This window comes from Miscanthus floridulus, chromosome 16, assembly GCF_019320115.1.
Source record: "Miscanthus floridulus cultivar M001 chromosome 16, ASM1932011v1, whole genome shotgun sequence".
Taxonomy (NCBI): domain Eukaryota; kingdom Viridiplantae; phylum Streptophyta; class Magnoliopsida; order Poales; family Poaceae; genus Miscanthus; species Miscanthus floridulus.
In genome coordinates this window covers 108393697-108410707 of record NC_089595.1, presented here as the reverse complement: position 1 = coordinate 108410707, position 17011 = coordinate 108393697, and the positions used below count along the sequence as shown (strand labels likewise).

At 46.5% G+C, this 17011-nt stretch overlaps 1 protein-coding gene across 1 annotated transcript; it reads right to left on the bottom strand.

Annotated features, from left to right (window-relative positions):
• Positions 1-1607: 1607 nt before the first annotated feature.
• Positions 1608-3823, bottom strand: LOC136511981 (small ribosomal subunit protein RACK1z-like). Its single transcript, XM_066505983.1, has 2 exons — positions 2851-3823; positions 1608-1959 (listed from the first exon to the last, which is right to left on the bottom strand). The coding sequence occupies exons 1-2, from the start codon at positions 3739-3741 to the stop codon at positions 1846-1848; spliced, it is 1005 nt and encodes a 334-aa protein (XP_066362080.1). The 5' UTR covers positions 3742-3823; the 3' UTR covers positions 1608-1845.
• Positions 3824-17011: the final 13188 nt, after the last annotated feature.

Here is a 17011-nt window from a genome sequence, read left to right as displayed (position 1 = left end):
CTATAGTAAAAATTTCATACTCATTCGATCATGTATAACTTAGTTATATATTTTATTTAGGTTTATGCTGGTTTAGGGAGGAAAAACGGACTTTCGCTTAGCAAGAAACCAATCATGCCCATAGCAAACCAACTGTTCCTAAAAAAAATCAACTATCGATTCGCATCACAGAAGCCGTTCATGTCCTCGGCTGCAACTCAGCCCTTTTGAGCTGAGCACGGCTGCGGGCGATTCTATGTCCTCGCCCGAGCCCCTTCGGCTGAGGGATTGTTTCAGCTTATTCTCTCTCACGGAACACTATTGAATCATCCAAAATCAGCTGAACTACAGTGGAGTAGTGTACCAGCCGAACACCCATGGTCCTTGCTTTGTTTTTTCTTCTTCCTATCGGTCCCAAGGTCAAAGACATAGGTTCAGTGGTTTGACCTCCAAAGGTTAAAGAAAGACATCGAAATTAAGACCACTCCCTCCGGATGATGATATGCCCCAACCATCTATACCCCATGGTTCGTTACTCGGGAATTCGGAGAGGTCAGATGAGGATGGTGGATGGCATCTATACTTGCATCACAGAAGCAGTTCATGTTCTCCGCTGCCGATACTTGCATCACAGAAGCAGTTCATGTTCTCGGCTGCAACTCAGCAGTCAGTACCAAGCATGGATGGCATCGATACTGGCATCACAGAGGCAGTGTCATCATAGAAGCAGTTCATGTCCTCGGCTGCAACTCAGGATGAACTGAGGTGGGCGCGCCTAATCGGCAAGGCGCTACAGGCGGGACGACTTGGCGGACGACTCGCCTCAGAAGGAACTTGTGTTAACTAATGTTGGAGCACATTTGAGTCAGTAAGTAATCTGTTAATTACATAAGTACTCCCCTCGATTCCGCCGTCTCCGCGTCGATTCCGCTTGATTCTGCCTTCTCCTCGCCGCTGTCTGCTCGATTCCGCCGTCTCCTCACCGCCGTCTGCTCGATTCCGCCATCTCCTCGCCACCGCCTGCTCAATCTGGAAGGGGACGGTGGCAGCTGTAGATCTAGAAGGGGGAGCAGCGAGGGAGGGGAGCAGAGCAGCGGAGAGACGAACGGAGATGACAGAGCAGCAAAGGGAAGCGGCGCCGCGAAGGGATGAATGGAGGCGGAATGAGTGGTGGAGAACAAGAGAGAGCCCTGGAGGGGATTAGGATAAGCCACGCCAGGAGGCGGACGGGCACATAGGCCGCCTGGTGGGCTGGGCCAGCCCACTTCTTACTCCTCTTTTCTTTTTCCTTTTCTTTTTTCTTCATCACCTACTGCTCTAAGTTGTTGTTTTAAGTTTTTCTTAAATTCGTAAGGCGTCGCCTCGCCTCACGATTTAGTCGCTTAAGTGTAAGGCGGTAGTCACTCGCCACGCCTCGCCTTACCGCCTTAAAAACATTGGTTAGGGCAGAGATGAGCCTGCCTGATGAACTGAGGTGGGCAAGGTCATCCATCCTGACTAGCTCATGTATCCAACCGAGGCAAGCATAGATTGAAAGGTTATGAATGCTTATTTTCTTACCAATAGTCGCATTACTGGAGACATAGCAACGGAAAAGCACAGCACATCAACCCAATAACAGGCATCAGTTGGTTGCATGACTGAAGCATATATAATGTGTATAATAAAAAGCTGAAGCAAAACAGAACCATGGTGCAAAATAGATTCTTCATAGTACCGATTAGCTCATTAACAAAGCTAAGCTTAAATAGCTGGGCGACCAGAAAGTACCAAACAGACGATATAGCTCACGACTTCAAAAACTTGACAACATTACAATGATTTGCCAAATAAGACTGCCTAGACCTTCAAGTGGCTTTTCAACATCTAGCCGGCGTAGCCATACCCAGAGATCTTCCAAACCCTGATAGACCCATCGGTGTAGCCAGTGTAGAGGGTGCTTCCATCTGCGCTCCAGCTCAAGCTTGTGCAGTACAGGATCTATACAATTGCACCAGAAACAGTTAAATATATCGATCAGAGAAATAGTAGATAATCATCCATCCAAAAATAATAATTACACTGAACGTATATATAATACATCCTGTAACAGGAGTTTCTACCAATTTCATAGGCCAACATCGAAAGACAATTTACACCAAAGTAAATACCTACCTAACTGCTGGTATCTGGATTCACGAGTAATAAAATGTTTGTACATGTATAAATGATAGGGTCATGATACACATTATAGCAGAAAATCCATTGCAGACTACAGTCCCTATGCACAATTGAAAATAAACACCACTTAAAATTAGTCAACACTAGTGCACTGTCTGGCAGAGTCTTACATAGAACGAAATGACATTAACAGAGTTCAACATTATATATGTGCACGAGCATATCTTGAGCAACGACATACTAGGTGAGGTACAATGCTGATAACAAACAATTAGACTGGATGAGGACAACATATAAAATTTGGTAATAGTGCTTTAATATCATGGTGTAATGCTGAGTAGAAACAATAGACTAGAGTCTATAGGCCTACAGCTCATGAGACAGATTGTAAAACAAGAGCACATGTAAAACAAATGGAAAATTGATAGAACAGAATTGAAGTGATACAAAATTATGCCACAGCACACACACCATCTTACCCAAAATATATTTCTATATGCATTAGCACTAAAGATTCAGCACACCAACAATTCTGCATAGTACTGGACATTTGTTGGACATAACATATACAAGTGGCATTAACGGACTAACTCATCAATAAGGCAGGCATCCGAACGTAACTCATGTACAAGTAACTACAGATCCTAACCTACACGATTTCTCTCATCAAAAGATAAGTATGCTAAGCGCAGGTAAAGGGTAGAGACAAACCTGGTTCTTGGAGATCTGGATGTCGGGCTTGAGGTCCTGCACAACGTGCTTCGATTCAAGGTCCCAGATCTTGACAGAATCCTGCGTCGCAGCGCAGAGCCAGTAGCGGTTGGGCGAGAAGCAGAGGGAGTGGATGATGGAGCCCGCGTCCAGCGAGTACAGCCTCTTCCCCTCAGCCAAATCCCACAGCAGAGTAACACCGTCCTTCCCGCCGGAGGCGCACAGCGACCCGTCGGGGCTCACGGCGACGGCGTTAACATAGCCGCCGTGGCCATCCAGAGTGCAGCGCAGCTTGCAGTTGGTAAGGTTCCAGACCTTGACAGTGCGGTCCCAGGATCCGGAGACAATGGTGGGCTGGAAGGTGTTGGGGGAGAACCTGACGCAAGAGACCCACCCGTTGTGGCCCTCGCCGCCGCCGAGGTCGCCGCCAATGGTGTACTTGCACTCACCGAGGGTGTTCCAGAGCTTGATGGTCTTGTCGCGGGACGCGGAGACGATCTGGCGGTTGTCGACGGAGAAGGCGACGGAGATGACGTCCTTCTCGTGGCCGACGAAGCGGCGGGTGGTGACGCCGGTGGAGAGGTCCCAGAGGCGGAGCTCGCCGTCCCAGGAGCCGGAGAGGGCGAACTGGCCGTCGGAGCTGAGGACGACGTCCTGGACGAAGTGGGAGTGGCCGGTGAGGCGGCGGAAGGGGACGCCGTAGTCGGTGGTGGCGCCGGATTCCGGGGTGGAGTGGACCGGGTTTTGCAGGTCCCACACCAGCACGGACTTGTCGCGGGAGGAGGAGACGATGAACGGGGAGTTGTCGATCGGGGTGGCGATCGCCGTCACCTCACCGTTGTGGCCGCGCATCGTGCCCACCAGGGAGAGGGACTCCTGCGCGCCGGCCATGGTCGCCGTGGGGGATTGGGGTTGCAAGGGCTGCGGTGGCGGCGGCGCGAGGGGAAGGATGGTGAGGGAAAGCGCCGGAAGAGGGAGGTGCACGCATTTATAGTGGGGAGATGTTGGGGCTAGGGTTTTGCGGGGCTGGAGATCTGCGCTAGAATGGTGGGTGGAAGATCAGAACCGTTGGATAGGATAGAATAGGACGGGGGGATCATCACGGTTAAACGCCCCTTTCTCTTTTATTTATTTATTGTTTATAGTGATGAAATATTGTTTTAATCTTTAATTTGCCAAATTTGAAGGCCATTTCTATCATAAAATTTGAAGGGTACTAAAGGATTATTTAGCCTTGTTGCCAAAGTAAGTAGACATTTATCCGCATTTGGGAATGGACTAGTGATCAAATGCTAAAGTAAGCTCGAACTCGGCTAAGATAGTGTCATGGTAAGATAGATTGCAATAAAAAATAGATGAAATGACTACTCTCATTGTATGGTTTTATTCTATAATCTTATAATATTTTTTTGTTCTTCAGCACTGTTTCAACGGTACTTTTCAACGAACGAACAATATTTTTCTCTCGCAACAAATCAGCATAAGCTAAATTTCAGCAAAACGAATAGGGCCTAAATGCGCATGAAACTTAAATGAAATTCCTACTAAAACTAGCCCAAATCTACATAAAAGATCTATAATCTCTATAGATTAGGAAAAAAGAAATCAGAATAAACCTATAGAAATCAATTTGGCCCATTCTCAAACTAAGCACGAGCATTTTATAATTGCACGTAAAAAATGTTGTCTTGGTGAACCCATTTTATAGAATGATACGCATGACGTGAACGTTAAATCTCGTACCACTGAAAACATAACACGTTAAATCTCGTGTCGAGGGTTTAAACTTGGGTGAGCAAGTTCCACCACAAAAACCTAACCAAATGAGGGCTAGGTTTATTTCGCTTTCGTGGCGTGTGTTATGGTAGGCACTATTGCACTAGGCACGGTTATCATGAGATATGAACAAACCTACTTCTCTTCATATTCACTCTATTCTGCAGCACTATTTCAACAGTACTTTTCAGCGAATAATATTTTCTCTCACAACAAATCAGCATAAACATCAGCATAAGCCAAATTACATCATGACAATAATGTAAAAAAGCTGGATTCTATTGTATAGTTTTCTTTATCACTGCGATTCAGTTAAAGTCTTATTCAGCCTGTTCGCTTGTTAGTTTTAGCCAGGGCTTATCGGCCAGCCAACAGTATTTTCCTCTCATAACAAATCAGCACCAGCCGGGCTTATCAGCCTAGAAACCAACCAGCGAACATGATATTGGTCCCGTTCGCTAGTCTGAAACTTGGCTGAAAAACAATGTTCCGGCTGGTTTGTTGTCAGAGAAAAACACTGTTCGGCTGGTTTGGTGAACAATAACTTGAGAGGGGAAGCAGCCGGCTCGCTGGTTTGGTTCAGACCAACAAACGGCACCATTAACCCTAAAAATACATATCATCAGTTCATCATCATGGCCTGCCACCTACCATTGCTCTCTGTAACAAAACCAGTCAGCAGCTATGGCCCACAGAATACAGGCGACTGAAGAGTTGAGATGGCGGACTAGAGGGGGGTGAATAGTTTTTTCTAAAACTTAATCGCGTCGGCTAACCGATACAAATGCAGAATTAAAATTATCGGTCTAGCCAAGACTATACCCCACTATATATGTTCACTAGCACCTTGCAAAGATAACAATTATGCAACAAAGGTGCCGGGCTAGTTAGAGCTCTCCTAAACAATTCTAGGAGCAAGGTTACACAAACCTATGCCACTAGTATTTTAAGCAACAAGAGAGCTCCTACACATGCTAGTAAGCAAAAGCACAAAGCTAACAGAGCTCACTAGCAATGCTCAATAACAAGGCAACCAATGCCTAATTAGAGAGCGCAAATACTTAGCTACATAAACTAAGTAATGTGACAACAAGGTTACTAACATCAAATTAGCCACGCAAGGGAGCTACTTCTATGCTACACAAGCAAGAAGGTAATTAGCAAGCTACACAAGCTATCTAATTACAAGAGCAACTACACAAGCTTAATATGTATAAAAGTAATTGCAAGCTTGTGTAATAGGGATGCAAACCAACGGAAAGAATAAGGTTGACACGATAATTTTTCTCCCGAGGTTCACGTGTTTGCCAACATGCTAGTCCTCGTTGTGTCGACCGCTCACTTGGTGATTCGGCGGTTAATTAGCATCACCCGCTAAGCCCACACGTCGGGCGCCACAAGAACCTACCCTGAAAGTGAGGGTAGCTCAATGACACGCTTTACTAGAGTTGCTCTTCGTGGCTCCCGCGAGGCGAGCACAATGCCCCTCATAAGCACTTCTCCGGAGCGCTGCATAAGCTTCTTGCGCGCTTCGACGGAGACCACCATCAAGCCGTCTAGGAGGTTGTCGATGTTTTACCACCGATAGCCTGCCACGGGGGTACCCGAGGCAGTATGTTCGGGCTTCGGCGTATGCCGAACTCGATGGTTTACGCAAGAGACAGCCGATTTATCCTGGTTCAGGCCCTCGATCGTAGATCGAGTAATAACCTTACGTCCAGTCAGCCTTAGCCTTTGCGTTGGATTGATTATGATCTGCTCTGTTCTCTCTTTTGACAGGAGCATTGCCCTCCTTTATATAGTCAGGAGGCCAGAGTCCTAGTCGGTTTACAATGAGATTTCCTAGTAGGATTACTTGATAGTTCTACTACTAAGATTTACATGGGAAGAATCCTAGTTGAACTAGATCTTCTCTCTCCCTTGTGGGGTATCATGTGGGTCCCATATCGATAAGCCCCCGAGCACTTCATGGTTGAGCTCTGAAAGTCTTGCTCTGCCCCTTCAAGTCTTGTTGAGTAGGAATAAGATGTCATCCGAGTGCTTTCTGGAGTGAAACTTTGTAGCGCTTCTTAGGATCTTTGAGTGGTGAGTGCTTTTCTGAAGAAAAAATACATCCATCTGGTTGTAGCCCCCGAGCCTCTTGCTATTTGGAACAAGGAGCTGGAGGATTTTGTCTTGAAGTTGTTCCGATTATTCATTGAAGTTTTATCAAAAAGAACTCGAATATGGCTCGTTCCGGGTTCTTTTTGTCGTAATGTCTTGAAATGGTCTGTGTTGAGGAAGTCTTTTGGTGACGTGCGCTTTTTCGAAGAAAAAGTGCACTCACTGAGTGTAGCCCCCGAGCCTCTTGCTATTTGGAACAAAAAGTTGGAGGGTCTTGATCCTTTATGTTGTTTGAAAATTTATGTTCTGAAGTAGTCCCCAAGACTTGGATTAAACCATCGTCCGAGTAGTCTCGCGGCATCCTTCCGAAGCGGCCTTTTAGTCTTGGATTAAACCATCATCCGAGTAGTTTTGTGGCATGCAGCCTCCGAGCTTATGTCCGGGTTCCTTTTTGGTGAAATTGCACTCACTGAGTGTACGAGCCTCGTGCTTTTGGGTTTATCCCGCAGCTCCGCGCTTTCTCCGAGTTCTTCTCTTTAGAAAAGAAGTCGGATGAAGAGTCTTGATGTATCGTCGTCGTTGTAGTCTTGAGTTTCTTGTATTCTTGGTCCTTTGTCTTTGGTTCTGAGCCTTCGGAATTAGTTGAAATGAAAACCGGGTTCCCTAGCTTAGTGTTGATTAGGCTATGGTGCTGGTCGAGCCTCTGAGCGTATATCCGTGTTGTTTTGTTCAGGAAGAAATTAGATGCGAGGTCCTGGCGTATTCTTTGATGGTCTGCTGTTGCCAGATGTAGTTATATGGTGGTGGTTGAGTGTAAATGCCTTTTGTTCACGGGTTGTACTGTGCTGGTATATTCTTCCGAATATGGCCGTCTTCGAGTACTGCTTCCTCTCGCCTGAGTCATCTATTATTGAGTCCTGTCTTTTCACTGTGTCCTTTGTTAGGCTTATTTCGTTGGTACTCCTAGTCCATGTGCGCTAATCCTTTGGTCTATAAATACTGTCCCGGAGTGCTTGTTTTCATTCATTGGATATTCTGTTGAAACCTTGGTGGTCATGAACATGGTAGTTTGTGAAGTAGAGCAGCCTCCGGGCATGTTTTGTAGTTCCCGTGTGTTTTGTCATAGCTGGAGGAAATCTTGTGATAGGGATTAGAGGTAGGCTAATCCCATGACAGCATTGTGCCAGGATGTACGTGGTGGTAGTTGGAGGAAGTCTTGTGATGTGGGCTTCGTTCCTTCATCCAGCAGTTCTAGGTTGATCCTCGTCGCCTGTCTTGAGACCGTCCGGTGCAGATCAACACCATATCCAGCATTACATCGGTCTTGGGTAGACAGATGCCTGCCGGCCTTCTATGCTCCATGTTGCCCTGCCGTGCTGTCGATTTCCGCCTTGGATGCACTGCGTCCGTCCTTTGAAGAAAATAGTGTAACTGATGGCGGTTTGTCCTTCCGAGTAGCAATTTGGGACACATAGTCGTTCTAGAGCCTAGTCGTGTCCGTGTTCCTCTTTGCTACTTTTGCTTTTCGTGGTGCCGAGTTCATTGGGTCTTGTAAGATTTGTAATCTTCTATTTTTGAAGTCGCTTGTAATGTAACGAATCTTGTCTTCTGAGTTGTCTTTGACTTTTCTGTTGTGATCCCTGTCGTTTGTGAGACTACCGAGTTCTTTCTTACATAACCGGGTTCTTTTGTTCCTCGTGAGGTAGCCCTTTCTTTCTTCTTTCTTTCTTCTTGGTTTGACGGGTTGTTCTTGTATCAATCTGATAACCCTGCCGTGGCGTTGGACGGATAAGTCTGAAATCTGCCCGTTGGTTTGTACCATTGTGAGGATTCGTGCCCTCCGTCGTTTTAGCTGCGTCGGTAAATGGACCGTTGCGTTCCCACATTGTGTTTTAACGGGCTTTGTGGGCCGTTTGTATCACTGAAGAATCTATTTAAAGACCTTTTATCTTCCTTTCCCTTGTCGCCCAGCTCTTGCCTTTAAACCCTAGCTCTCAGAAATCCGCCACCGTCATTGTCGCCATCACCCGAGCACCATCATTCTAGCTTCATCTTCCTTAGTGCCTTTTTTGCTTCCGCCAGTTCATGGGAAAGAAGAAAACCGCAAGCAAGTCTTAGGCGACCTTCGTGGACGAGGAGTCATCCCTGTCTTTGATTGAAAACCAGGAGTTCGTGGCCATGAGGGCAGCTCAGAAGGTTTGGCCGGCTCCAACAACAAGCGAAGACCAGCTGCGCGAGCTCGTTAGCGATGGCTTGATCCAAAGCAAAGTCATTGCTGAATGGAGAGTTCCGGGTGAGCATCGGGTTCCGGCTCCGGGTCCTGGTGAGATTGTCCTTTTTGTTTCCTTTGTCCACGCTGGACTTTGTCTTCCTGCTTCCGCCTTCCTTCATCAGTTTTTTGGTTATTTCGAGGTTAGTCTGAACCATCTAACCCCCAATGTCGTTCTCCATCTTTCTGTTTTTGTTCACCTTTGTGAAGCCTTCCTTGGGATCCCTCCTTCTCTATCTCTTTTTCGCTTTTTCTTTCGCCTGAAACCTCAACCCCGCCGTGAAGAAACCAGCGCCCTCGGCGGTTGTGGGATTCAGTTTCGCCAGGGTCTCAAAATTAAGTTTTTTGATTATGACCTGGTTGATTCTATCAAAGATTGGCGTGCTGAGTGGTTCTACGCTGCCAATTTGATCCCTTCTCTTGTCGTTCACTCCGGATCTGGTCTTGTGGTGAATGACCAATGGGACAAGAAGCTTAAGTCACCTGCTGAGATTCAAGCGATCCAGCCACTCCTTGATAGGATTAGCATGCTGAAATAGCAGGGTTTGACCGGCTTTGGTATTGTTTCAAGCTTCCTTCGTCGCCGGGTTCAGCCTTTGAAAGAGCGGGAGCATCTTGGCTTTGAGTATTCTGGGGCCGAGGATCCTTCATGCATGGTCCCAGCTCTTGAGCTGACCGGTGAGGAGGTACTCGAGCACCTCCAGAAGATGCTGAAAGGAGTGAGCGTCATTCCTCCTACCGTCTCTGAGTTCTCGGCCATCAACCCGCCCCCAGCTGTGAGTTGTCTATCTTTTTGTTTGAGTTCTTTATGTACTCTTGCTGCATCCGTTCTTGCTTAGCTTTTCCTTGTCTCGGTGTTTTATCTTTTTTCGCAGGAGCTTGGGCGGAACTTTGTCGATCCGATCCCCCTTGATGTTCTCCCTGCCGTGGTGGAGACTGGGGATCGTCTAGCTGGTATTTCTGCAATTAGTAAGTCTCAAACCTTTACAGCCCTTCCTAGGGTTTCTTTCAGATTTGTTGATGTATATGAAGAATATGTTCCTCGTCTAGTCCCTTGCGGTCCTCGCAGTGTCCTGAAGAGGGGGCGAGTGGATGGGTCTTCATCTGGCTTGCCTATCTCCAAGAAGCCTCGCAAACCAAGTACTCCCTCAGGTACTCCAGTTGTTGCTAGCATGCTCTTAGGTGAGCACATTTAATACTCTTTGTTCTTTTATTTTCATGTTTCTCTCTTGAACCGAGTACTTTTCATCTCCTTTTCAGCAGGTGCTCTGGTTTCGTTGGCTGAGGAAGAAGAGGATGATGAAGTCCCCCTCATCATGCGGCGGTGAGTTGTTTTTCATATTCTTGTTGCATTGAATTTCTCCTCTTTGTTTTGAATTTTAGTCTTGAACTTTTTGAGGTAATCGGAGGTCGGGTGTGAGTTCTTCCAAGGCTCCTGCGCCGACTTCTTCTGAAGCTCCGGTGTCGAGTTCTTTGGTTGCCTCTGTCCCGAGCTGTACCGCTCCTTTGGTGCGGAGTTCTTCCACGGCTCCAGCCCCGACTTCTTCCGCGGCTCCGTTGTCGGCTGTCCTGCTCCCGTCGCCGGGTGGCGGGGACATCTTCGCCGTCGTGGTTCCCCCTGCGAGGCTTTCTCTTGGCTTCGCGAAGAAAAAAGTAGTTGGATGAGTAGATTCTAGCTTTATCTTTTTGGCTTTTATCTTCCTTCCTCTGGTTTTTATTGGTGCTTCCTTTTATCACTTTTCAGTGTTTCATCTTCTCTAATTTCTTCATCGACTTCTTCTCTGCCTCCCGCCGTGCCAACGAGTTCCGAACCTCGAGACTCACAACATTCTGTTGATGAAGTTGCCGCGGGGGCTTCAGAGCTACCTGGCGGAGTTACGGACTTGGTCGCTCCGGAGGTAACTGTGGTCGTCGCGCCGGGTCCTTCTGAGGGTTTGGCTCCGGCTTCCCTGGAGGTTGCTTTGGTCGTTCCTTCTTCGCCCCAGCCGGCCTCTCCTTCCCCTTCTCTTGCTTCCGGTGGCCCCTCCTTTTCTGGTGACGTGGTGCAACAGTTCAATGCCACTCATCGGTTATCGGAGCTGACCGCAGCCTGGGGGAGCTTGTCGGCCCTCGCGACTTCTTTTGGTGAAAAGCTCCAGGTAGGTTTTACTGCCACTTCTCTTTTGCATGCTTGTTTTTCTTCTATCCTTACGCCTTGTTTCTCTTTGCCTCTTTTTGCTCAGTCTTTCTCTCGTGATCATTCTGGCTTCTTTTTCTCATCTAAAAATAAGAGGAAGTTGTCTTCGGAGGTGGACGCTCTGAAAGCCGATCTTGACCTCCTCCGGGCTGAGTTGGAGACGGAGCGTCAAATGCACCAAAAGGAGGAGAAAGCCCTTCGTGCCCGGGTAGTGGAGACGGAGAAATAGAGAGATGCTGCGGTGGAGTCTGCGAAGAATGAATGCAAAGGTGCCGTGGGTTCTGCCTGTTTCTTCTTGTATTTTGACTTCTTTTTCCGCTGACTTGTTCTTGGGTGTCCTGTCTAGCTCTCTGAGTTGAGAAGCAGAAGCTCTCGGAGAGTATTGATGAAATGAAGGCCCTTGTCCGTTCTAGTCATAATAGAGCTGAGGAGGTAATTACTCATGCTGAGGAAGAACTCGCCCTTGCTAAGCTGATTAGGTGCGGAGCTGACAGAGATCTTGTGCAGGCAAAAAAAACTATTGAAGGCTTGTCCGGGAAGCTGGCGACGGCTATTGAGAATTGGAATGTTTTGTGGAAATCTTTTCGTTCAGTAGCCGATGTCCTCCGGACTCCAGCGGATGACGGGCAATCTTGGGCGCAGTTCATTCCCCAGATTCCGACTCGTTTCCAAGAGTTCGCGAAGAGGTGTGCCCAAGTATGTACCAAGAATGTGCTGGCCCAGGTCTGGGTCCTTGCTCCAGAGGCGCCTCTCTCCAAGATAGTAGAAGAAGCTGAAAGCCAAGAATATCTTGACGCCGTTGAGAGGATGGAGTCTGAGGTCGAAGGTCTAGCCAGTAGGGTTGTAGACAGTCTAAATATTGACATTTCCCTTTCTGATGACAACGCCTGACTCGATTGAGCATCCCCTTGTAATATTACACTCCTTTTTAAATGAAGATTCTTTATTTTTGTTGATGTATTCTTTGCCTGGGTGCGGTTGAAGTTACTTGACTTGCTGAGTACTTTGTCCTGTTCCCGTCTCTGCTCCGCAAAACAACTCTGTGCGTTATTCTGACGAGACCCCTCGATTTGTCGAGTACTTTTCTTTTCTTCCTCCTTTGTGATCCGTCAAGTGCTTTGTCCGTGCTATGACTTGTTAGATGTAGATCTTTGCGTTAACAACCTTTCGCCTGCGCTATGTAAAATGACTCGGTATAGAATGTTGCCTTGGCAAACTTCGACATCCGAGTGCCTTCTTGAGTGGCGCTTGTGCTTTTCCGAGGAAAAAGTATTCCTATCTGGATGTAGCCCCCGAGCCTCTTGCTTTTCGGAACGAAGTGCTGGAGGGTCTTTTGAAGTTAAATTTTGGTCGACTCAGCCATTTTGCTTTTTGTTTCGGGTGTTAGCTTTTAGCTACCCTCATCGGCGAGTTCAAGCGTTTTTTTAGCTATTTTGCTCTCGGCCGGGATGCTCAGGCATGTTTTCAGCCATTTTGCTTTTTTGTTTCGGGTGTTAGCTTTTAGCTACCCTCATCGGCGGGCTCAAGCGTTTTTTCAGCTATTTTGCTCTCGGCCGGGATGCTCAGGCATGTTTTCAGTCATTTTGCTTTTTTGTTTCGGGTGTTAGCTTTTAGCTACCCTCATCGGCGGGCTTAAGCGTTTTTTCAGCTATTTTGCTCTCGGCCGGGATGCTCAGGCATGTTTTCAGCCATTTTGCTTTTTTGTTTTGGGTGTTAGCTTTTAGCTACCCTCATCGGCGGGCTTAAGCGTTTTTTCAGCTATTTTGCTCTCAGCCGGGATGCTCAGGCATGTTTTTAGCCATTTTGCTTTTTTGTTTCGGGTGTTAGCTTTTAGCTACCCTCATCGGCGGGCTCAAGCGTTTTTTTAGCTATTTTGCTCTCGGCCGGGATGCTCAGGCATGTTTTCAGCCATTTTGCTTTTTGTTTCGTGAAAACAACTCGTTGAAGGTCATGACAAGACATGCTGTGGATGAATGTCGTCTTTATTGATCATGAGTATAAACTACTACATATGTTGTTGAAGAGTATTGCTTTTCGTTGATTGTGAACGTTGGTCTCTTGTGGCTTGCATATCTGTTTTTTCATGAGTTGTTTCTACGCGTAGAATCTTCTTAGCTGGCTGATGTGCCATGTATTGCTAGCTTCTTTTCCATCTTCGGTTATTAACTTGTTTGTGCCTAGTCCGGTGACTTTTGTGACAATGAAGGGACCTTCCCATGGACTGAGTAGCTTATGTCGTCCGTCAGTCTTCTGTATCCTTCTTAGTACTAAGTCTCTGACTTGTAGTGATCGAGGTTGGGTACTCTTGTTGTAATGCCATCTTAAACCTTGTAGGTATCTGGCTGATTGGAGGGTAGCGTTTACTCTGATTTCTTCTGAGCTATCGAGTTCTAATCTTCTTGTGTGTTCCGCTTCTCCTTCATCGTATTGCTCTATCTTTGGGGATGTCCAGATCAAGTCGGCGGGCAGTACGGCCTCTGACCCGTAAACTAGGAAGAAAGGTGAGTAGCCTGTTGCTCTGCTTATTTGAGTTCGTAGTCCCCATACTACTTTTGGTAATTCTTCAATCCATTTGGACCCATAGTCCACTAGTTCTTCGTATAATCTTGGCTTTAATCCGGCTAGTATGAGTCCATTAGCCCTTTCTACTTGTCCGTTGGCCTCTGGATGTGCAACAGACGCATAGTCTATACTGAAACCACAGTCTTGTGCCCAGCCCTTGAATTCTATAGCTGTGAAAGGGGAGCCTAGATCTGTGATGATTCGATTGGGCATGCCGAAGCGGTGCATAATGTCTTGGATGAACTCGACTGCTTTGGTTGCGCTGTACTTCGTGAGTGGTTTGTATTCAATCCACTTGGTGAATTTGTCGATTGCTACGAAGATGTACTCGAAGCCGCCTTTTGCTTTTTTCAGGGGTCCTACTTGATCTAGCCCCCAGCAGGAAAAAGGCCAAGCGGGTGGGATGCAGATAAGATTGTGAGCTGGTACGTGGGCTTGTCTTGCAAACATTTGGCAACCTTTGCATTTTTTGACAAGCTCTTCTGTGTCTTTCAAAGCGGTTGGCTAGTAGAATCCGGCGCGAAATGCTTTGCCAACCAGTGTCCTTGAAGCGGCATGATTTCCACAGCATCCTGAGTGTATTTCATCTAGGATTTCTTTGCCTTCTTCAAATGAGACACATTTTAGTAGTACTCCTGATGATGCTGCTCTTCTGTAGAGTTTATCCCCTACTAGAACGTAGTTTTTGCTTCTGCGAACAACTTGTGTGGCCTCTGCTTTATCTGCTGGCAGTTTATTTTCTTTGATATAGTCAATGAAAACTTGGGTCCATGAAGTGTTGATTATCAAGATCTGAACGCCTTTAGCCTAAATTTCATGTGTTGTTTCACCGGGTTGTTTGATAGAGGGAATTGATAGCTCTTCTATGAATACGCCAGGTGGAACTTTTGCTCTGTCTGATCTGAGCTTGGCAAGGACATCTGCTGCAATGTTGGAATCGCGTAGGACGTGTAAAATTTCTAATCCTTAGAAATGTTTTCAAGTTTTCGTATTTCAGCACAATAAGTACCCATGTTTTCTTTGGTGCAATCCAAATCTTAGTTGACTTGGTTGATGACCACTGCTGAATCACCGTATACGAGTAATCTTTTAATTCCGAGGGTAATCGCCACTCGTAGCCCGTGGATGAGGGCTTCATATTCTGCTTCGTTATTTGTAGCTTGCCATAATATCTGAAGGACGTACTTGAGTTGTTTTCCTTCTGGAGAAATGAGGAGAACGCCTGCACTGGCCCCGCCTAGTTTGAGTGATCCGTCAAAGTACATCTTCCAGTGGTCGAGGATTGTATCTGATAAAGGCTGTTGAATCTCTGTCCATTCGGCCACGAAATCGGCGAGGGCTTGAGATTTGATGGCTTTTCGTGGGGTGAAATTGATGTCAAGAGCTCCAATTTCAACTGCCCACTTGGATATGCGCCCTGTGGCATCTTTATTGTGTAGGATGTCTCCGAGTGGAAAATCTGTCACCACAGTAATCTTGTGGCTTTCGAAATAGTGGTGAAGCTTCCGTGAGATAATGAGTAGAGCGTAGAGTAGTTTTTGTACATGCGGGTACCGGATTTTGGATTCTGACAGTACTTCGCTGATGTAGTATACGGGACGTTGCACTTTATACACGCACCCTTGTTCTTCTCTTTCTATGACTATTGCTGTGCTGATTACGGTAGGAGTTGCCACAATATATAGCATCATATCTTCATCTTTCTTTGGAGGTGTCAGGATAGGCAATGAAGTGAGGTATTCTTTAAGTTTTTTGAAAGCTTCGTCGGCCTCTATTGTCCACTCGAACTTGTCTGTCTTCTTTAGTAGTTTAAAGAAAGGTAACCCCTTTTCGCCGAGTCTTGATATGAAATGGTTGAGGGCTGCCATGCATCCTGTTAGTTTTTGCACATCTTTGACATTTCTAGGTGGGCCCATTTCTGTTATAGCTTGAATTTGCTTGGTGCTGGCTTTGATCCCGCGCTGACTGACCAAAAATCCGAGTAGTTGTCCTGAGGGAACTCTAAATACACATTTATTTGGGTTCAATTTCCATCTCCATTTCTTCAAGTTTTCGAAGGTTTGCTTTAAATCTTCAATTAGAGTGTCTGCGTTCTTTGTTTTCACCACCACATCGTCCATGTATGCCTCCACATTTTCATCGATTTGATTCCCAAGGCAAGTCTGGATAGCTCTTTGGTACATGGCGCCAGCGTTCTTTAGTCCAAACGACATGGTCTTGTAGCAGTAGGCACCAAACGGGGTGATGAAAGATGTCTTGCTCTGGTCTTCTTCTTTTAGTGCAATCTGGTGATATCCTGAATAGCAATCGAGAAAAGATAATAGCGCATATCCTGCTGTCGAGTCAACTATCTGGTCAATGCGTGGTAGCCCGAACGGATCTTTTGGGCAATGTTTGTTGAGATCTGTGTAATCGATGCACATACGCCACTCGTCCGTGTTTTTCTTCTGTACAAGGACTGGGTTTGCTAGCTAATCTGGATGAAGGATCTCCTTGATGAATCCGGCTGCCATCAGTTTTGTTATTTCCTTTTTAATTGCTGCCTTCTTGTCGGGTGAGAATCGTCGTAGCCGTTGTTTTATAGGTTTGGAGCTTTTGTTAACATCAATTCTGTGCTCAGCCAACTCCCTTGGGACTCCTAGCATGTCGGCTGGCTTCCAAGCGAAGATATCTTTGTTGTCCCGAAGAAAGTTGGTGAGCGCGAGTTCCTATTTTGCCGAGAGGTGAGCACTGATAGTTGCTGTCTTGGAGGTATCGCCTGTGCCTAAGTCGATTTACTTGACGTCGGCTTCTTTTGGTGGTGCGATGATGCTGGGCTTTTTAGCCGGTATTTCTAATTCTTCTTGGCTTGTTTCTGCAGCGATTGCGGCTATTTCTTTTCTTCCATTGTCGGCTTGCGCTTTAGCTGCAATTTGGATCGCCTGAACGTCGCAGTCAAAAGCACGCTTTAAATCGCTTCGAAGAGAAAGGATACCATTGGGTCCTGGCATCTTAAGCAGTAAGTACGGATAATGTGATATTGCCATGAATTTGGCCAGTGCTGGACGTCCGAGGATTGCATGATATGATGAATCGAAGTCGGCGACTTCAAATTTGATAAACTCTATTCGGTAGTTTGAAGGAGTTCCAAAGGTAACAGGTAAAGTAATTTGTCCGAGTGGCATGGCTGCTTTGCCGGGTACTATTCCGTAAAAAGGTGTGCTTGTTGGCGTAATTATCCCGGCGAGTTGTAGTCCCATTTTCCTTAGAGTTTCTGAAAAGATGATGTTAAGTCC